The sequence below is a fragment of the Eretmochelys imbricata genome, chromosome 5, assembly GCF_965152235.1.
Source record: "Eretmochelys imbricata isolate rEreImb1 chromosome 5, rEreImb1.hap1, whole genome shotgun sequence".
NCBI lineage: Eukaryota > Metazoa > Chordata > Testudines > Cheloniidae > Eretmochelys > Eretmochelys imbricata.
Genome location: NC_135576.1, coordinates 13,120,408 through 13,143,349, shown reverse-complemented (window position 1 = coordinate 13,143,349; position 22,942 = coordinate 13,120,408). Strand labels below are relative to the sequence as shown.

The 22,942-nt window shown below is 45.6% G+C and overlaps 1 protein-coding gene across 1 annotated transcript in view; it reads left to right on the top strand.

Annotated features, from left to right (window-relative positions):
* The window catches only part of LOXHD1 (lipoxygenase homology PLAT domains 1), a 210,918-nt gene extending 202,811 nt beyond the window's left edge, over positions 1-8,107 (top strand). The window contains exons 41-42 of the mRNA XM_077817080.1: positions 2,513-2,674; positions 7,627-8,107. Of these exons, the coding sequence (XP_077673206.1) occupies positions 2,513-2,674; positions 7,627-8,107 (643 nt within the window). The remainder of the gene's footprint in view (positions 1-2,512; positions 2,675-7,626) is intronic.
* Positions 8,108-22,942: the final 14,835 nt, after the last annotated feature.

Genomic DNA, 22,942 nt, shown 5'->3' with positions numbered 1-22,942 from the left:
CGCCACTGATTTAGTTGGGGATTGGTCCTGCTTTGAGCAGGGGGTTGGACTAGATGACCTCCTAAGGTCCCTTCCAACCCTGATTCTATGATACTGCAGCTGGAGCCCTGGCCCTTTAAATCAAGATTTAAAGGGCCCGGGGATTGAAGGCCCTGCCTCTTCCGGTTGAGGCCACGCCCCCTGCTCAGGACTCCGGCGTACCGGTAAGTCCTCTAACTTACTTTTACCCCTGTTTAGGAATGAGAGATCTCTGCTTTAGGTCCTGGGTGCGAGAAAAGCAGAGAGAGAAATGATGAAAGAAAGCTTTATACCGCAGATATGAATGGGCACTATTATGTGTAGTGTATAGACTGGCTGGGGGCACCTTCATGTAGAGGAAATGAATGAGAGTCCCTCTTCCACATTTGAAATCTACACCTGAACACACTCAGAACTGGTCAAACCCCTCTAGTTTTTAGTGTGCATGAGATAGGTTTTGTGTTGTTTTTCTTTATGGATACTGTACACAGTATGCTGCCCGTAGACCACAAAGAATATGAGAGTAGCCAGTTTGTTGTGGAAGGAGGGAGTGTTTCTCTGTCAGGAACTCAAGAGAGTTCCTTCCAAGGCAGGCAAACTTTTAAGTAAATTGGACTCTAATATTAATGGCATCAATGTGTATATAGCTATTTTAAACATCAGTGACCCAACAGCAAACAGCCGTGATACGAGGAAACCTCCATCTGTTAAACAGTGCCGTGCTCCTGGTATGAAGCGGTTTGGCACAGTTTGGGGAAGGATAGGATAGGACTGCAATAAAAAGAAACAACTCTCTTAATTCACGGAATAAGCAGATTGTCTATGGTGGTCAGGAAGGAACCTCCACTATTTACAAAGTTGGCCAGGGGTATAATGGGGCTAGGATTCCTTCCTCTGAAGTATCAAACATTGTTTACTGTTGGAGGCCGACAACTGGATGAACTACTAGTTAAGGCTACGTTTTAGTCAGGGGTATATAGTACAAGTCATGGACAGATCACGGTCAGTAAACAAAAAATCATGGCCCGTGACCTGTCCATGACTTGTACCATACACCCCTGACTAAATCTTGGGTGCTGGGGTGGCGCATGGCATGTAGCCTGGGAATCTGCAGCTGCTGGGGAGAGGGACTGGTGGCACACAGCCCAGGACCCCTACTGCTGCTGCTGGGGATGGGGTGGCCCGAGACTGCCCCAGCAGCGGCCGGTGTAGCTGGCCCAGGGGCTGCCCGAGCTGCTCGGGCACCCGCGGCTGCAGAAGTCATGGAGGTCCTGGAAAGTCATGGAATCCATGGCTTCCGTAACCTCCATGACAGACTCCAATCCAGGGGTTCTCAACCTGTTTATAATAGCGGGCTCATATGCGGCCCACAATGTATTACACAGACCACAGATTGAGAACCACAGCGCCCTCTCTCCCCCCCCCCCCCGCAAAACCCCACACAGTCGCCCATGTCCAGCACCCCCCCTACCCAGAGACGCCTCCACAGAGTGGGACCAGGCATGGAGCTCTGGGCACAGAACTGGACAGCTGGGACCCGGATCTGCCATGTTGGTCCAGGCAGCCAGACTGGGTATCCTAAAGCTTGGGGCTGGAACCCACCAGCCCGACCCCCCACGCAGGGCCAGGCAGCCGGCAGCCAGACCCAAGTCACCGGGCCGGGAGCAGAGCCCCACCTAAAACCTGGGAGTGCAGCAGCACCCCTGCAAACTCCTAGTTTCCAGTGCCCAACCCCCTCACTGCCCAGAGCCCGCCCCCCCAAACCTGCCCAGAGACCCACTCTCCTGACCTCTGTTCCCCCTGCAGCACTCACCAGCCCCCTGCTGGTAGGAACACTCCTGCAGGCTGCCTTACGCCCTCTCCCCATCAGCCAGCTCCGCCCTCTGCCAGACTAGAGCAAATTTTGAATTTTTGTTAGCACACAGCTGGGCCGCAGCTGTGTGCTAATTGGGCCAGGGGTTGAGAACCACTGGTCTAATCCAATAAGTCAGCTACTAAAGATACACAGGATACACAACAGAAGACTTGGCCAAAGGTTTGACAGAGATACATTGTTCTTAAAAGTCCATCTTAAGAACAGCTTAAAAGCAGGAGGGGTAGTTTGATTAGTGGTTTTAAAAGCAGCTATGATTAGTAGATGTACAACAGATACAATATCTGTCAAGAAAAAGAATGAATGCTTTAGGGGAAAATAAATCATTCTTTAGCTTTCCCTATAACAAGGCAAATTGATTTTGGATGTGAATTAGCTCAAACATCCCCTGGAAGGTCCTAGTGGTAGTAATTTAAAGTGTCACCCTAACCAGGAAAAATACTGAATTTAAATACAAAAATTATACTTTGTGTTAAATAATTATGGGTTAAATCAAATGACTTTAAATGAAGGTTTGTTTTATATCTTTCATAGCCACGCGCAAATTACTTAATGCTAACATGACACAAGTCATTGCCAGTCTCCAGGATGTTAATTGAAACTCTTCTATGTTTCCTGCAGAGGAGCAACAGACAAATTTCTGTTTTCTTCAAAAAATGTTGGTGATATTGCAGCCATTTGTGTTGGTCACTGTCCAAAAGATGGAAGGAAGTCAACCACAAAAGCTGATGTGTACTGGTATGTCCGAGAGATAATCATAACAGAGATGGAACTTTGCAACAAGTAAGTTGCTTCCATCAAAACAGACATGCAGTATGCAATAAAGAACTCCAGGAACTAAAGGCAGAATGGCCTGGGAGATTTAAATAGTATTGTAACCATATTTCTGAGGTTCTTCATAGTTAACCTTTCCTAGCCATACATGTTGAGCTTTAAAAATTCTTAGCATGTTTTAAAAACTAAGGGCAAGATATTTAAAACATTTAGGAGCTGCCGCAGACAAGTCTAATTTGCATGCATGGTTTCCATGTTTCTGGTGAAAAGTTTCTGCATGTGCAGATGGATGCACAATCATAAAAATAATCAGCATGTATTTTGCAAAAAAAAACCCAAACCCAAAACCCTGCACTCCTAAACTTGTCGAAAATCTAGACCTAGTCATTTAGATTCTGTGGGCCACTTTTCAAAGATTGGCCTCTAAACTGCTTCTGTGAAAAGGACATTCAGGCATGTCAGTATTCAACATGGGAGAAACCTCAGATTTGACTCCCTTTGCATTGTGGGATGGTTCCAGTAGGAATCCTTGGATCCAAAAGCACCTCAGGCGTCATCTACAAAAGTATAACAAGGGAGACACACCTCTTCAGTGCCTCCTGCTGCTGTATGCAGTACGGATAGACTTGCTTGGCAGGTCTTCTGTGGCTTGGCTCTCCAGCCAAGTCACTAAATCCAGATGAACACCTTCTGGGGTATATACCATCTGATAGATAAACAGTCTGTCTGCCCTTAGTAGGTGTCTTCCGCCCTTTCTTTGGGCTCCTAACTCAGTCCTGCCCACTTTGTGGGGCTTACACCACTGTACTTCTAGCCAGTAGCAGAACACAGGCCCGCCCAATACTCCAGGTTCCAACCCAGTGACCCTATGAACCGCCACAACATATTGCTCAATTTCAATTAGCTGCCACTTCTTTCCTTGGCCTTTTCCTACCTGTCCCCTTTTAGCTTCACCCTTATCTCAGGATTAAGGTGTTATGTCCTCACTCCCTACAAACCCAGCTAAGCAAATACAGCCAGTAACAGACTGGCTATCCTGTAAGCTCCTAAGGCCAGAGAGAAGCACCCCACCTTGCCCCCTCTAGTCCCAGCCAGGGACTGACCTGTTTGCGTCCTGCAGTGCCTTTTATCTGAGTCTGCTGGGCTCTGATTGGCTGCTTCCATGCAGCCTCGCTAGGCATATCAAGGATCGTCCCTCGCTGCTCCTTTCCTAGGGCAGGGTTATGGGGCCTCCAGGAGGGGGCCACAAAGGCCTAGTATGCCCTGTCACAAAAAACAAAAGATATTTTTATTCTCTGGTTTGGAGATGGTGGAAATTTTCAAGAGACTTCAAATCATCTTGGTAATCTCGTGTGATCGGCTAACCTCTCAGCACTTCAACTCCCTGGCCCCGTCAGCCTGAGCCCTTCATGTTCATGCAGCATTAACGAGCTGCTAGCATGGAGAATAGGCAGGAAAAGGAAAAGAATGGTCATCCGAAGAGCAAATACCTAATAGCTGTCAATCTTGGGCCAAAATAGCTAAGCAAGCACATCCAAACTATTAATGGATTCCTTTTCTTCTCTGCGATATTTCCACTACCGTTAAAGTACTTAACTTTAAGGGTTTCATTCCTGCTGAGACAGTTTAGTGTTTAAAAAGAAATCCTTGACGTGAGATTTTGATGTTAAGTGTCTCTTCCAGCAAATTAATCAACGGCTAAATCAAATCAGCCTGTAGAAGGGCCATGTTAATATTTGCAGAATGAAAACTCAGTCAGTCATATTCTTGTCTCGCAATCAAGGGAAACCTGCAGCTCTTAACGCCCGACCCTGCAATCACAGCCACATGCTCGAGGCTATTGTGCATCCGAAGAGCCTCACTGAAACCAGTGTGGCCCCACGGGGGGCAGAGGTCTTTTTAAGGCACAATTCTAGTCTTTTATTTAAAATGACATAGTAGAGCAACAAGATTCTGCAGTAAGTTGCAGCCTGTCACAGCCCATTCTGCCCAGAACCCTGCCTTCTTGCATGTTCTCCATAACCACAGCCCTATCTAGCCACAGCTGCTCCACATTGCTGGATCAAGCCTTCAGCATTGCCTATCCCACAGGTTCAAAAATGATGAGTGGAGGACCCCCGTTTCCCCTCCACCCTCCCCAAAAAAGAACCCAGACAAATTTAAAAGATTGACTTAACAGTCATGATTTTATTTTAAATACTACATTTCGGTTCTTTTCCTTTGCCTTTTGGTTTTAGAGCCATTGGCATACAATTGGGTCATGTTTTCAAGCTTTTCTCTGCAACTTTGAGGGGTAGAAATTTACAAGAAAGAAAGAAAGTTGAGATTCTCACCTAATGAGACAATTCCCCAAGCCGAGGTTTTAAGGAAAACTCAGAATATCACAAAATTCACAATAAAAATCCCAAGAGCTGGCTACTCTGCAGTTGTGAGAGAGTTAAAAAAGTTCTCACTGGGAAGTACGTTCCCACCCCTGAATAAGGACTTCAGGATTTATTCTCATCAGACCCTCTCAGGTACAAAACTCCTTTCCAAACATGGGCAGATATTTCTGTGGTTTCAGATGCATTAGAAATGTTGTAAGACGTTAAGAAATATGGTAACACTATGGTGCTGAAGCAGCCCTTTCTTCAGGTCTTAATTTTACTGGTGCATAATACAATCCAGCTGAATTCCTTGAGGGAGTGCCTACTGCCGTTTGGACAGGAGAGGGAGGAAACTCAGGTGGAAATGACTTGCATCATTGCAAATAAAATACCTCATTAAAAGCCCAGTGTCCAAACCTCTGGCTGATTACCAGACACACAGTGATTTATGAGTATGTTATGTGCTTCCTCTACATCGCCAGGGGCATTCCAGTGGAGTGAAGGGTTTTCAGCATCTGGTACATATTTCAGTGCTCGCTGCTTCCTTTGTCTGCTCAGGATGAGCTAAGAGTTATAAACGAGGAGAGAGGGGACACACATATTTCCTGCCCCAGACTTTAATATTCCCTCTTTTCCTGTTCTCCCTCACCTCTGGCCCCTTCCTTGTCATTCCACTGATGGTGGTAATTGTTGACCTTTATCTTGATTTGTGAGAGCATAGATGATGCACCTAACTTTGAAAACTTGCCCCTACGTTTGTTTGTTTGTTTTAAATCCAAAAGCAGCAGCCTGCCCTGCTGGGCTCTCCGATAGTAGCCATTTATGATATTATTTTTATCGCTCTGTAAGTGTACATGACATTTGACAGGCAAATAAGATGACAAGGGCACCACATTCAATTCCGGCATAAGTTGAGTGACTTCAGTTATCTAGGGACATGTTGGATTCGCCATCACTCAAAGTCTTTACCGCAAGACTGGATGCCCTTTTAAAAGCAATGCTCCAGCTCAAATAAAAGTTATGGGCTTGATGCAGGATTTACTGTGTGAGGTTCTGTAGCCTCTGTGATGCAGGAAGCCAAACATGATGATCATAATAATCCCTTCTGGCCTGAAAATCTATGAAAGTGGGACTTGAAAGTGACTTCAACAGACACTGCACCTGCTGGCTCAAGGACCCTGCCTGAAAGATATTTTTAAGCTGGTCTAGGCATAGGGAGCAGCATGGTCTGTTGTTTTTGATCTTCAGCCCTAATGCCTAACTAAATGTGCTAGCATAACCCGCCTGTCATTACACAACTCCCTCACTAATCTTCCCCTCGGCTCTGCAGTGGTACCTGGCCTAGCAGAGGGCAGCACTAAACCTGCAACATGGCGGCCTCAAAACAGGTTTTCAACCGGTGATCCGAGGAGGGGCTGTTCAGCTAGAAAGCCCCTTCCCCTTGCCACGTTGCATGTACAAGATGGCAAATCTCAAGGTGCAGTTTAGGAAGAGTGAAGTCATTTAAACTAGCTGCTTGAAAGCATGGGATTTGAACACTCGTTCTACCAGGGTTGCCGCTCACACCTACAGCTACAACAGCCTTCAGAATAAGTCCATGATATCCATCAAACGTGGGTGGTAGGCAAAGCTTCCTCTTGGGGAGGCTAGCCCCCTGCCCACCTCTTCCAGCTGAGGACCCACCTCCTCTGGCCGAAGCTCCGCCCCCACTCTCTGCTGTCAGCCAACCCCCATTGGCCCTGGCTGAAGCACCAAGCCTGGAGCCCCTCCTCTGTTCTGCCCCTTCCGCCCGTGACCCCGCCCATGGCTCCACCCTCTCCCCCCCCCATTCACTCCTCCCCCATCCCTGAGACTGGAAAAGCTCTGTGCCCCCCGCCTCAGCTCCAGAGTCGCAGCGGGGAGCTCCTCCAGCCCTGGGGCCGTGGTGGGAGGAGACTTTTCGGGGTGGGTCCCAAATCCACCACTGCCCCTCTCCCTTGGTGGCTGGAGGGTTGGGGGGAAGGCTCAGCCTCCATTATGCACCACCTATGCCAAAAAATCCAGTAAAAGCACAAGTAAAAGGAGCTGCCTCCACTGTGATTAGGCCAGGGCTGTCTGAGGGCAAGAGGGCAGTGGAAATTGTTGCGGTTTGGGGAAAATCAGCTGCCACAGGACTTTTGAACTTCAGAAAAAGTTTAAGGGTTCATACACATACTGCGTAACTCAAGCCAGCTGTTTCAGCTCGGCGTGTTCAAAGGTGAGTGTATTACCCTGGGTAATGCTGAAATGTAGAAGAACTGGAAGGTTGAAGGGCTGAGCTGACTTTCTCTGACTGGAATTTGTATTTCCAGGGAGGCTACATATTTCAAACTTGCAAAATAATTGGCTATGTCCTTTAGAGAGTTTCCTGTAGCACACCGAGCAGTGCTGTTTTTTAAAATCCTAGAATCTTCAGTTCAAGTCCCAAGCAAGGATATGTCCCTCTCATTCTAAATACAAGGTTGAAACATTAGTAGTAGGTGAATTTCTAAATCACCTGTCCCCATTATACCTGGGCATTCATAATGCAAAGCAAAAGGCCATATTCTTAACACACTGTTAACTTTCCTTTGGCAGATATTTTTTCAAGTGCAATGCAAAAATTCCACTGAGGAACAAGAGGGGTGACTACAAAGTCTTTGAGTGTGTCAAGGTCATAGAGAGTTTTGCCAGCAAAGCCCGGAGCTTGGTGCCAGTCAAATATGAGGTCATTGTGGTTACAGGGTCTGAAAAAGGAGCTGGGACCGATGCCAATGTCTTTATCACCATCTTTGGAATAAACGGAGATTCAGGCAAGCGTGCTCTCAAGCAGAAGTTCCGGAACCTCTTTGAACGGGGCAAAACCAATAGGTTTTTCCTGGAAACCCTGGAGTTGGGGGAGTTGAAAAAAGTCCGGATTGAACATGACAACAGTGGCATAGCAACCGGCTGGTTAGTGGAGAGGGTGGAGATCACCAATTCAGCTACTGGAGTGACCACGATTTTCCCTTGTGGGAAGTGGCTGGACCGGAATAGAGGAGATGGTTTGACCTGGAGGGAATTATTTCCAAGATATTAACAGGGATTCATCTGCAGCCTTTAAAAGGAGCTGCAATGAAGATATTTATATTCACTGCAGAGGGGGTTTTCTTACTCACTTCTTACACCGTTTTGTATCATGTTTTTCTTTTTAAAATATTGTATTTATATTGAAACGATTTTAGTAGGAATATATACTCCCTGGATTAACATTTTATAAAAAGAATCATACTTTTTAAATGTGTATATAAAAATGTGAATGGCAAAATTTTTCTGGTCCACTGATTATCCATATCAAATCCGCTTTATTTACGGCTCAAAGGGTGTGGTTTTATGTGCCCAACTACCAAGGCTGGAAACGCCAACAGAGAACGGATGATCAGGCCGGCTCCTCTTTTAAACTACAGGAGGCTGCAATAACAATTAAGCTGGCATAGTCAAGGGGGTTGGTTATAGCAGTCCCAGTTTTGACCTACATCTAGTAAACGTCTCTATATTCGAGTGTGTATATTTGTTTTTGTGTACACGTGCAATGAAGAGTTGAAAGCAACAACCCAGATAAGATTTTCTGAACAAGAGTTTCAGCAAGAAAGTGAATCATCTAGGCCAGGTCTCTGCTGGTGTGAATTGGCCTAGCTCCTTTGATTTCAATGGACCGACCCCAGTTTACCGTGGCTGAGGATCGGCCCCAGTGCACAGGTGTTAAGCAGCTCCAAGATCATAGCTATGAACTGAACAACATAATGATTTTGTGCTATTCAGCTGAATACATTAACAAAACACTTAACAATAATCAATTCTGCTTTAGGGAAGCAGCAAAGAGCACATGTTCAAAGCTATCTCAGCATCGTTCTGCGCTGTGTGGCATGCATAGAAATCACTTGTAAAGGCAGCTGCCATTGATTTTATGGGGGGGTTTTAAGTATTGCAATTTCGACTTTTCAAAAAAGGATAGTTTCATGGGCAGAGTCAAAACTGAGACACCAGCACATGAGCTTCCCAATCCCTAATACCCTTTAATTCACCTATTTGGCTGGATTATATTAGATTTCCTAGCAAATAATTCTGTACTTAAAACAAAAAGAACATTTCTAAAAAAAATCTTTGGGACCCCATCGACCAGCCTAGGAGAGTGCATACTATCTCCATTGAACTCCATGGCAAAATTCTCCTTGACGTCATTGAGGCCAGGATTCCACCACCGGGGTATGTCCTGGTCTCCTGGTTCTACCATTGTTTGGGGGAAGAACAGTTTGCCCAGCTGAGGAAGGGGAGAATCAGACTCCAAAAACCTGCAGATCTTGAGCAGGTGCCATACAGTCTGCTCTGCTCCATACACTGCTTCCTGGCCACCCTCCGTCCCAATAGTTGTGTTCCCCTAGGCATCTCTGCCAGCAGGTGCCTCTTCATTCCCCACTCAGGACAGGGGTTCCCAATCTGAGCAGGGCTAACTGCACACATTAATCCTGATTTGGCCATCAGTGAGTTACACAAGCTGCCAACCCCTTGTGGAGTCAGAAACCTGCAGAGCACCAAAGTGGGGTTTTCAGTGGGAAGGGGAGGGGATCTTACAGATGCAGCAATCCCTAGCATCCCAGCCAGGATCACAAGGGCTTCAGCACTTCCCCACCAATCTGCTAGCTAGGCAAAGCTACCCCTATGAAACATCTTCCTACCCTTTCCAGCCAAAGATTGCTGTAGTCTCAGTTGTTTCTTTACCAAGGAGTCTGCTCTCAGATCCACCCTGCAGCCTTGTAGTCCCATACTCTGCTCTACCTCCCTGCAGGGCCCTGGGGGTTTAAAGGGCGATTAGCTGTAAATCCAGGGGTTAACGAGTGAATCTCATTTTGGGACAGGGAGCCATGTGGATTTGCATTGAATTGCTGATGACTGGTGCTGTTAATCACAGCCAAGGTCCAACAGCTCTTCAGATTCAATGAGCTAGGTCATTTTCCCAGCTCCCCCCTCCCCCATTTCTCTTTTGTTTACCACACCAGAGGCAGGATACATGATCCTGAGCAGCCTCATTACACGGCTTGTATCTCTGTAGATAGTTTAGGTACAATCTGAGAACGTCACAACAGCCCTGGGAGGTCTGGAAATACTGTTTCCCCATTTTACAAACGGGGAACTGAGGCGCAGAGAAGCTAAGGCCCAGCTCCACAAATATATTTAGGCTCTTAAGTGACTTTCCCAAACAGGGAATCCATGATCAAGCAGGGACCTGACACCATGTCTCCTACAGCCAAGGCCGGTCCCTTAAGCACTGGCCCATCCTTCCTCTCGTATGCAGTAGCTGTAGTAAAGTCGGTACCACATGGGCCAGCTTATCTGAGCCTACTAAATGGTATGTTTTGGTATCGGTGAGGCATTTTTCTTCTACTATTCGAGAATCCATGCTAAGGATTGGCACCATACCTTTGCAAGCTACTCTCCCCTGGGCAAATTTCACACTACAGGGGTCCTACATCATGATCTTCTTCTGTAGACGCCAGCCAATGTACCTCATAGGGCTTGTCTACACTACCGTGTGGGGTCGATGTAAGCTACGCAACTTCAGCTATGTGATTAGCGTCGCTGAAGTTGATGTACTTAGATCTACTTACCACGGTGTCGTCACTGCGGTGAGTCGACAGCTGACAATCTCCTGTCGACTCTGCTTGTGCCCCTTGTTCTGGTGGAGTACCAGAATTGAGGAGAGCGTGCTCAGCGGTGGATCAGTCGCGTCTAGTATAGACACGATAAAGCGACACCCACCCCGCTGGATCTATCGCTGCTCGCCGATCGTGTGGACAAGCCCTTAGAGTGCATTCAGCCCTGTGTCGTCAGTTAACAGAGAATCAGAGAATCAACGGTCAGAAGGGACCATTATGATCATCTAGTCTGACCTCCTGCACAGCACAGGCCAAAGAATCTCACCCACCCACTCCTGTAACAAACCTCTCACCTATGTCTGAACTATTGAAGTCCTCAAATCGTGGTTTAAAGACTTTGAGGTGCAGAGAATCCTCCAGCAAGTGACCCCATTCCCTATGCTGCAGAGGAAGAACCCCCCACCCCCACCCCCCAGGGCCTCTGCCAATCTGCCCCGGAGGAAAATTCCTTCCTGACCCCAAATATGGCGATCAGCTAAACCCTGAGCATGACTTACCAGCCAGACACCCAGAAAAGAATTCTCTGTAGTGACTCAGCTCCCACCCCATTTAACATCCCATCACAGGCCATTGGGCATAGCTACTGCTAATAGTTGAAGATCAATTAATTGCCAAAATTAGGCTAGTCCCTCATATCATCCCTTCCATAAGCTTAGTCTTGAAGCCAGCTATGTCTTTTGCCCCCACTGCTTCCCTTGAAGGCTTCCCTTCTCTTGGAAGGCTGTTCCAGAACTTCACTCCTCTGATGGTTAGGGTTAAATGGCTTAAATCAATTCATTTTCCAAACCTTTCTGGTAAATGGTGATTTTTGGAGAACAGTGAGTTATTGAAATCTACCTAATAATCAACTGCATAAGTGATCAAGTACTCACTGATGTGAATAATAACAGTGATTGACTCTCAGACTCTGTCTATAACTGTCGTTATTCCCTCCAGCTACAGGCCTGAGGCTACAAAGTGCTGCGTATTCAAATCGATGGGAGTTGAGAGCTCGCTGGAGGATCAGACCCTACAATGGAAATAGCTAGGGCCAGCATCTGTGCTAATGAACACCCGGCATGCTTCACTGGCACTGCTATGCCTAGCTAGGAGCCGAGCCTAGGGACCTCCTGATTTTATAATGCAAGCCACTGGTATCACAGCATGTTTAACCAAATCCGTACAGTAGATTATACTGTGAAACAATGGGCAGCGTTGAGGAAGTTTGTTCTGCTGCCTCCGGCTGTGTCGCAGCTCTCTGGGGAATCGGGCATCCGTCACCATGGGCAAGCTGTCGTTCTTGTAAAAGGTTTCATCCTAAGCATGCATTCAAAACTAGCCTGTAGTGGCTGGAGCCTCGGCATGTTCATTTGAAGGGCTTGACTGCCTGATCAGCTCCTCCAGGGGCTAAGAAGCATGCTTTATTCCCCGCCCCGCCCCATAGTACCACTAGTATGTTATTTATAGATGCTCTGGACTACCAGAGCCCCACCGCCCATGGAGTTATTATCCAAATTATGACGCATGGAATTCTGTGACAGCGGAAGTGCAGGTGGTCAGACTCGATGATCACTGTGGGCCCTTCTGACCTTAAAAAATCTATGAATTAAAATCTATGAGGTTAGCCTCAACTGAGATCAGAGCTAGGCTATTGGGCTAGTCCCTGTACAAACACATTGTGAGAGCTAATCCCTCCCCCCAAGAGTTTACAGTCTAAACATGCAGAGGTTGGGAGAAAAGAGGTGGTGTTATCCCCATTTTAAAAATGGGGAATTGAGGGCCAGAGAGATTTAAGTGACTTGCCTCAGGTCACCCCACAAATCTGTGGCAGAGTTCAATCTAACTCTCCTGAGGTCTACGTCAGCGCTTTAACTGCAGTAGGGGGGGCGTATGAACTAGCAAATGAGATCTTCCATGAAGTTGCCTTGAGCTATTCTCTGAAGTAGAAGGTGGCTATTTTTCTACTATCTGCCTTTTAATTTTAAAAAGTTTCTTTCCCCCTTGAAGTAAACAACCACTGTGCATAACTTTTAAAAAAGCCACTTTGTGTTATAGCAGTACGATTGATCCCATTGTGTTATAGCAGACGTGCCATGCTAAAACGCAGTTCTCGGGGGTTTTTATTTTAGCCCCAAGTTCCTTGGTGAAAGTGACACTTCGGGAATTTCAGTATTTTCGTTCACTCTGCGCTTTTATTTTTGCGATAGAACATACATGATCATCGTCTTATGCTTCAGGTGGTAACCGACAAAAAACATTATTTATTTATTTAAGTCTGATCAGTCCATAAGGTTGGTTTCTGGTGCTGAGTAAGTGACAAGAAGATTTGCTTTTTTAAATAAAGATCAGTTTTTAAAACATAAATCAAGCAACTTTCAGGCTAAGAAACATTTGATGTCTGTGCCACTGTTTTTAATTTGGCCCAGGCTGACAGTTGCTGCAAGTCATAGCAGGCAGACAGCCGTCTGAGGGCATATGGCCAGTCAGTTGGTGGTTCCAGGCCAGTATTGAGTGATCAAGTAGCCATGTCACCAAAGGACACACACATGACAAGCCCGAACTGGCCTCCTCATAGAACGAAAGGAGGTCAAGTGGTTCAGGCACTAGATTAGGACTCAGAAAACCTGGGTCCATTCTCAGCGCCACCACAGATGGCCTGTGTTGACCTTGAGAAAATCACTTAATTCCCAGTTCCTCAGCTTCCCACCTGTAGCATGTTCCATATACTTTCCTCCCTCAAAGGGTGTTTTGTGAGGACAAGCTATACCTACCTGGGAGGAGCTCCCATGGTATAGGCATGTGGCCATATAGAAGTGCCTAGATGGCCTAAATGGGTGCCCATACTGTGAAAAGTATGACATTTTGTATGATGACCACATTGCTTCCAAAGATAAATATGGCCTTTGGTCTTTTAGCACAACTTTGCCATGGTTTTAATGAACACCAGAAATGATCCATACAGTCCAGTGGAGAGGGACCAGCAGCCTCTGCTTCAGAGGACGGTGCAAAAAACCACAGTTCTCCCCCACCCCCCGAAAAAACCTCCATAATGGACAATAGTGGCCTAAGCCACCTATAACTGTGGCCATTAACCAAAATGGTGACATTTAGTCCTGGATCAAATTAGCCAATTCTCATGCTCTCCATTGTTACTTTGCAACAGATCTACTTATGCTGCAAGTGAAAGTGACTTTTGTTTTTTGCATCTTTACTGTAATGACTATAAACTCCAAGAGCAGAGGACGCGGCCTATACCCTCAGACACCAGAGTATGACCCAACCTCTAATTAATTAGGGGTAGAAAGATTATTTTTTAAATCAAGATCAGTTTTTAAAAACCTGGTGGGTGGTTTATCCCATAACTGCCACTGCAGGGTTTATGGCATCGTCTTTTAAAGAATCTACTACCGGCCACTCTCAGAGACTGGAGTCTAGCTGGATCCATGGAAATCCCAATGCATAAGAGTTGCTGGTTGGGAATGGGGTACATCAATCTATATAGGGAAATTGGCACATCACCCTTCCTTCCATCCCTCCCCCCCATTATGCTGGCTCTAGTCAATGCCATATTCCCCCTGCGCTTATACACACTCCAACTTCGGAAAGAAAAATGGCTTCTTAGTTCACTGAGCTCTATCACATCAGCTACGTCAACAAGGCTTACGTTGCCAAGTTACTGCATAGTTCCAAAATGAGAGCCGCAATCCCTTACTGTTGACACAGAACACACCTGCTGCTGTGGACAGAAGTAATCACTTGCAGGTTTTTATCTATTCTAAAGGCAGTCTAATAGCTGCTGGAAACGCCAGGCAAAATTTTGCTAATAAGGAACCAATGGGGAGTATGTTAATACCAAGGGTCACTGATCTTGCTGTGACCATGGAGGACAATCTTGGAGGGGGGAGGAGGGAAAGCCTTAAAACTTACCCCTTGTTTTCTATCAAACTAAACACTATCCCATCTCAGGGGAGCTGTTCATTTGCTACAACAGCTAATGCTATGAAAGTAATGAGGTTCAATGGAATTTTCCCAGTGTAGGGATTTGCATTATGTGGCTAAAATGAATACATTCTTCGCAACGCTGAGAACCTGTGGGAACAGATCCTCAGCTGGCCTAAATTGTCAAAGCACCATTGACTTCAAAAGTGCTGGAACAATTTACACCAGCGGAGGATCTGCCTGCTGGGCCTGTAAATTGGTCAGCTGGGCAACTCCTCTTCACTGCTCTTTTGCCATTTTGCTTTCTCAAGATTTGATCCTTAATGAGGGACGGGCGCATTTTATTGTATTTCTTTTTCTTGTTTGGACTCTGACACGTTGAAAATTGCAACCACCACTCTAAAGGCAGACAACAATGTGGCAAATGTTCCTGCATCGAGCTATATTTTGTAATGACAAGATTCTCCTATTCTTCCTCCTCGTCAGCCTGGTACTCGGTGCAACTAGTGAGCCTTTGGTGGAAAGGTGCTGTTTGGTGAAAGGTGAGTTGCCGAACGTTCTGTGGACATGAAAAAGAAATTAGCCTGAAACCTGTTGTAACTGACAGGTTCATTACACTCCTTTGCAACTTAGTTTATCCGCTGTAATACTAAGACTAGGTGATCATAATTATCCTTTCTAGACTTAAAAACCTATGGAAGTGGGTGCAAAATGCTGCCATTTTCATTTGGTAGCATTCATACCCATGCTGGATTGGCATAAGTGAAAAAAGAGGTGGACCAGAGAGGGACCCTATCGTCCCAATATAGGTGTTCATACAGGGCTCTTTAATCTGCAGGAAGATGTTAAAAAGACATAAAAGAACCAAATTCATTTTGATACCAACCCAAAAGGTTTGGCGGCTCAAAATTACAATGTAGGGGGGCCAGATACTATTCAGCATGAGTAAGTGTTACTCGACAAATAGGCCCACTGACGTCGTGGAGGCTACTGGTGGAGTCAAGATGCTACTACAGGTGAATAAGGGTATTGGAATTTGGCCCTATCTGCACTAACCTAATGGGCAGAAGTATTTTTTTCCCCCACACCACTTGCTTGTTACTATTTGCTGTCACTGGGCAGCAGGATGTTATCAGCCCCACACCTAAAAACAGCATCGATTATGTTTTGTTGCGGAGGTTTTAAAGATAAAATGACTGTGTTCTAAATTGAATTCTCCCAGTGCTATTACCCTTTCGAAGGACATCAGTAAGAGCTCCACAGAGCAACTGAGAAGTTGAGATCCGGTACCAGGAGACCATTTTGCCTTGGGCTTCATGTTGCTTGAAAATGATACCACACCCACTCTCTGTCTCTGTCTCAGAAATGCCAGCAAAAGAAAGTACATCCAGCTTCTTCTTATCAAAATGAGCTCAGAGTAATTATGAAGTCAATAAAGCTACTCTGCTTGAAACTGGTCACAGCTTTATAGCTGAGGTCACGCTCAGGTTTCCTTATAAGCCCTATATTTAGCCCTCAAAGAGCTTCCCTTTTTCAGCACTATGATTCCCTAATTTGGTGTAGATTTGTACCTAAACCCATTTAGTAGTTAGGATTCATCAAGCCTTTATCCCTAGAATAAATATGAACATTGGATAATAAATTTTAATAGCTCCAGTCAATAACTTTGTATTATTCTCTCCCCAGCAAAAATAAACAGATTAATAGGATGAATGCTATAAAATTTATCAGGTAAACTATGTCATAAACAAAAGGAGGACTTGTGGCACCTTAGAGACTAACCAGTTTATTTGAGGATAAGCTTTCGTGAGCTACAGCTCACTTCAAAATAAATTGGTTAGTCTCTAAGGTGCCACAAGTACTCCTTTTCTTTTTGCGAATACAGACTAACACGGCTGCTACTCTGAAATATGTCCTAAAGAATACTCTAGGGGGGCAGCCAAACATGGGTAGTTTCAGTGAGATTCACACTTTTTTTAGGCATTCCCTTGAAATGGTCCAAATACTCTTGATGCTGGGAGAAAGAAGTGAACACTCTTTCAGTGGGATATTGGGGGTGACCTGACTCCGAGAGGTTATGTGGAGGGACACTACCTTTATCTGACTGCAGCAGCAGATACTTGTGTTCTCCAGGCCTCTTCGTCTTCGCAGTGGGGTGGGGGTTCTGCCAATACCCCCTCCTGGAGCACCTCAGAAGATGTCTGGCTGGCTGCAGCAAGTCAGTGGTATTGCAGCATTAAGCTCTCATGCTGCTTCTTCACATGGTCTGGTGTTGCTGGCCCCTTCACGGGACTGGAGTAAGCTTATCTTCATAGGCACTGTAGTCAGAGGGGGACTTATGCAGCTTTTAGCCATGAAGGCAGTAGGAGGCACAGGACAATGTTGACTATTGCCTGCCTACCAGCCCTGTGTTCAGGGAGGTGGAGCCTGACTTTGGCTTGTCGGTGCTAAACCTTTTAGAGGGTGAAAGACAAGTTGGTTAATTCATTTCTCACCATTGTCAGCATCGTATTTCCAGGTTCCATTCAGGACCAGAAATGCAAAGTACCAAAAGGCAGGTTTGCTCTTTAGGTATTCCCAGCATGCAGAGGAGACACCCGAATTACCCATGCTGGGGAATGGCCAGGATGATCGCCTTATCTTGCACACAAGAGCCAGTGTGCCTTTAAAAGTGGCCTAAGGAAACAAGGTTGAATGTCAGGTTTCAGAGTAACAGCCGTGTTAGTCTGTCTTCGCAAAAAGAAAAGGAGGACTTGTGGCACCTTAGAGACTAACCAATTTATTTGAGCATAAACTTTCGTGAGCTACAGCTCACTTCATCGGATGCATACCGTGGAAACTGCAGCAGACTTTATATACACACAGAGATCATGAAACAATACCTCCTCCCACCCCACTGTCCTGCTGGTAATAGCTTATCTAAAGTGATCATCAAGTTGGGCCATTTCCAGCACAAATCCAGGTTTTCAGGGGACACCATCACAGGGCCTAATAACATCAGCCACACTATCAGAGGCTCGTTCACCTGCACATCCACCAATGTGATATATGCCATCATGTGCCAGCAATGCCCCTCTGCCATTTACATTGGTCAAACTGGACAGTCTCTACGTAAAAGAATAAATGGACACAAATCAGATGTCAAGAATTATAACATTCATAAACCAGTCGGAGAACACTTCAATCTCTCTGGTCACGCAATCACAGACATGAAGGTCGCTATCTTAAAACAAAAAAACTTCAAATCCAGACTCCAGCGAGAAACTGCTGAATTGGAATTCATTTGCAAATTGGATACTATTAATTTAGGCTTAAATAGAGACTGGGAGTGGCTAAGTCATTATGCAAGGTAGCCTATTTCCCCTTGTTTTTTCCTACCCCCCCCCCCAGACGTTCTGGTTAAACTTGGATTTAAACTTGGAGAGTGGTCAGTTTGGATGAGCTATTGCCAGCAGGAGAGTGAGTTTGTGTGTGTGTGTGTGTGTGTCCCCGGGAAAAAAAAAAAGTGGGGGGGGTGAGAAAGCCTGGATTTGTGCTGGACATGGCCCACCTTGATTACCATGCACATTGTAGGGAGAGTGGTCACTTTGGATGAGCTATTACCAGCAGGAGAGTGAGTTTGTGTATGGGTTTTTTGGAGGGGGGTGAGGGGGGTGAGAGAACCTGGATTTGTGCAGGAAATGGCCCACCTTGATTATCATGCACATTGTGTAGAGAGTTGTCACTTTGGATGGGCTATTACCAGCAGGAGAGTGAGTTTGTGTGGGGGGGGTGGAGGGTGAGAAAACCTGGATTTGTGCTGGAAATGGCCCAACTTGATGATCACTTTAGATAAGCTATTACCAGCAGGACAGTGGGGTGGGAGGAGGTATTGTTTCATGATCTCTGTGTGTATATAAAGTCTGCTGCAGTTTCCACGGTATGCATCCGATGAAGTGAGCTGTAGCTCACGAAAGCTCATGCTCAAATAAATTGGTTAGTCTCTAAGGTGCCACAAGTCCTCCTTTTCTTTTTAAGGTTGAATGTGTGTCCCCTTTGATTCTACAATGTATCAAGAAGTCCTGAAATCTTCTGGGGGGAGAGGGGGGCAAGGAAGTTTTTTAAAAAAAAGCTTTTCTTCTGTCAGTTTTAGAAATAGCAGGAAAGTCTCATCTTCTCTGGCTCAGCTGGGGGACTCATGACAGTGACCTATGTGCAACACGCCTCTCTCAGCGCTTCATTACACAGATGAATCCCCTCTCGCCTTCCAGTCATTCATAGGCTCCTGCAGGCGACACAAAGCAGCCAAAAGCAGCAAAAGAAGGTACACACCTAACAGTGGTTTTGTTCTAGCTCACTCACGCGTAGGCCACCCGTGGACGTTTTACTGGTATAACTGTGTGGGTTAGGGGAATGCTTTCTTCCAGTTACCGTTACAATCCCCAGTGTCAACCCAGTTACACTGGTAAAAAGGCAGCTTGTACCAGTCTATTATTCTTCTCCCTGTACTGGAATAACTAGACAGGATAAAGCACCTAGACTGAGAGAAAGACAGCCGCACTGGGAGGGTTATGCCACTTTAACTATACTGGTATAAGACAGGCCCGTCGGGCTGGAGCCAAAGCGGGCTGGAGCCAATGGACAGTCTCTCACTGACTTCAATGGTCTTTGGAGGAGGCACAAAAAGCCCAGACAGGCCGGTGGGTTTTACAGCTGACCAGAACTCTCCCTGCTCAGTTAAGAGTTCTTACAGCTCCTCGCTCTGGCGGCATCACTGACCCGATACTGTGTGCTCAGCACACCTACGGTTCTATTTTTAGACAAATGGGAAGTAAAATTTTCTACTTACGGAAATTACTGTCTTGACAGACGGCGTTGGAAATGAGTCCACCTGGCGGGGCTGAGTCCCAGGGAAGTCATTGGGCCATAGAGCAGGCCTTTCCTCCACGCAACTGGTATTCCATGGGGGAGCGGTGGCAGCTCCCTGTTTATGGGGAGGCGGAGGGATAGTGGGTGCACTGGGGGAAGATTACAAGACTAGATGGGAGGGAGGGAGCAGCTGGCTCCAGGCTGGGACTGAGGGTCCCAGCGGTTCCTACCTGGTCCTGGGCCTGTTCCAGCCCCTCTGGGTCCCATTCCTGATCCCAGACTCCAGCCCTTCTCCGTCCCGCTCTTGCCTCCAACACCCTCCCACCCCAGCCATGTGCAACTTCCACGGTGGGAGTGCTAGCCCCCTGCAGCGTGGGCAGGGACACTAGGCTTCCCTTGAACCATTCTATCAACATTTTCCCACTCTTACCTGAGAGCGTGATCTCTTGGGACAAAATGGTCCACAGGCCATGTCTACACAATCTCTGGCCTGTCTGCATCAACAAGGGCACTAACACGTGCTGGGGCCCCAGCCGTTTGTGGCTGAATTTTAATCCTCACACATTTTAGCCTCAGTTTTAAAATTTAATCAAAATTAAAATATTGCTACTAAGTTTGCCCAGGAACCTCTAGTCTCAGGACATATGAGGCAATTTTACAAAGGAGCACTTACTCCCATGAGTATTTTCCTTGACTCATGGGAGTAAAGGCGGCAAGATGGCACCCCAGCCATGTGATGAATGGCATAAGCCTAATATATGGCGTGGGGGGAATAATTTGCCCCAATTTCAAGTTTAACACAGACTTTCAGATTACTAAACTGTAGATTTTATGTTGATAATTTTACAGTCTATAGGCCCAGACCCTCAAAGGTATTTAGGCACCTAATGCCTATTGAAATCAATAGGAGACCTAAATACCATTGAGGATTCTGGACCATAGTGTCTTCCATCCTAAAAGAGCTGAAAATGCTTTACAGACATCAACAGTTATGCAAAGCTGGGGCCCAAGTCAATGGGCTTTGGATCAGGTCCTGTATGCAGAGCTCACATCAGTGGAAATACATTAAGAGGGCCTGAAACATTATAGGAAAGGAAAGTAGAGATACAAAAGTAAAAGAAAGAAACCTACCAGAAATAAATAACTTCCACTTAGACCGGGAGGTGTAGTTAGCAATGCAATTCATTTTATTAGTTATAAATAAAGTACAAAAAATCCACCAAAAGTGAATCTAAGCATTTACACAATTTCTAATGTCTCTTCATTTCTTCAATGCACTATTGCTTTAATATTAATAATAAATATTTTGTCTAGCTTTCTTCTATAAAATAGTCTATGTAGCAAAATGTTGCACAGCACAACAGAACAGCAGTAGGATTACAAAAAAGGTGGAAAATCCTTTCACTTGCCCGTGCCATTAAAGGAGTTTTTATTTGTTTGTTTGTCCACACATTGCTCTAGTTATCCCCATTACAGTCCGATGGTGCCCACGGGAAAAACAAAACCCGCTCCACATTATGGGTATGTGCACGTTAAAGAACGGTGTGAGATGGAGGTGGACATGTTTTAGTCACAGTGACAAAGCAAGCTAAGCAGCACCTTTAAGGGACGGGAAAAAAAAAGGCAATTAAGACTGTCGTGTTTTTTGGTCTCCCGTCCAAAATAAAATCACTTTGAAACAAATTATGGGAAAAACTGGCTCACGGCCAGGATAATTTCTCAATTATTTTCTCACTGATATTCTTACGCAGTTGAACTGCTAATCATTGACACGGCAGCTATGACTCAAGGTTAACATTTCACAGCAAGGGCTCCCACCCTCCTGAGCTGCCTATTTGCTGGTTATGGATCAAGCCCATTTAAAAGTGCCCCTCCTTGCCCTGCTGTGGCTGCTGAGCTATTCACTGGTCTTGCTGCTACTATGGTGCCCCCTACTGGAATATGCTCTGCACTGTCTGGAGAGTGGCACAGTTGTCCCTGCCTGTAACTTTCACCTGGAAAAGAAAGGGTGCAGGGGGCAGAAGAGGGGGGTATACTGTTTGAATTGACACCTCTGAATGGCAGATAGGCTTCAGATGAAGGTTTGTTTATTTGCAGTTTTATTAGTGGACCAGTATCTCAAGGGTGGAAACAATCACTTCTAGCAGAGCCCTCAGGGTTGTGATAGCTTGTGGTGATAGGTCTGTCACACAGTGTGTGCTGTCCCCATGCATTCAAAATACAAACGAGTTGTTTAGGATCAACAGTGGCTTGGGTTCATTAATCCCCTTTTTCTAACTTCAGTTAAGTTTTGGGGGTAAGGTGGGCTTTTATTTGGAAATGAACTGCCTGGTCTACACAAGTACCATGCAGGATTTTAGGATTTAAAAAAAATTAAACTCAGCTGTCACACAGAAGAACAACCATTGTACAGAATTATCATCTTTACGTATATTATAGGTGACTTCTCTAATTCACAAGAAACCTACTTATACGTATGTGTATCCCCTCCTTAGTAGAATGCTTATATGACAAATTTCAACCCAAGAGAATTTGCCTTGATTACACTGAGTTACTCCTAAGGAATAACGGTTTCAAATGGAACACTGCCAAACCGTTATTTCTCTAATGCAGCTAGCAAGTCTGACCAGATTATACAGTGGTTGTCATAAAAGAATCAACATTTGCCAGCAGCTACTATAGTTTTCCTTCTACATACACCAGGAGACATCTAGTGAAATGACTAGCAATTTTTTTTAAGTGGCTTCTACTATTCTCCACGTGAACCAATTATATCAGACATCTAGGGTCACATTTTCTAGAGAAAGGGATTTCCCTTCTATGCCTGAAAAAGCATTGTGAAGATGCCAGCTGAAATTACTGTGTCATATTAAGTTACAACTTTTTGATGGGGAGAGTAAAAAATGGAGGGTGGGGATTTCAATACTGATTTATTTTTAAATGATTAAACAAACAATTTCTAGGCATCTTCAATTCCAAGCCCTAGAGGCAATTTATAACTGTTTCTAACCAGTGGTGCTGCTGTCACTGAACCAGCTGAGACACTTGGAAAAGTCAGACAATAAAATTACAGTGGGGGTGGGGAGGAGTAGTCTCAGACCTAATTCTTTTGCTGGATTCATGGGTGTTCATTCTACACAGTGGGCCTGCCACACAGGAGAAGGGGCCACACAGGCCATTTTCTGTGGTTCCCCAGTCTATTCGGTCTGCACCTGCAACTGCCTCTAGGGGGCTCCAAAGTAACAGCAACATCCCTGAATTGGCTGGCAGCCACAGCAGAGCAATGGAGTGATCTTTCCAAAAAGTGCCCTTCGTTAATCAGCACTCAAATTCCACCTAAAACTTGGTCACAGCTCCACTATAATGGAAATGCTGAGAAGTCAGCCACTGCCACTGCGCAATCTAGGGCCCAGTCGTGCTCCGCTCCCCATGATGAACTCCCTGTCTTCAAAGGG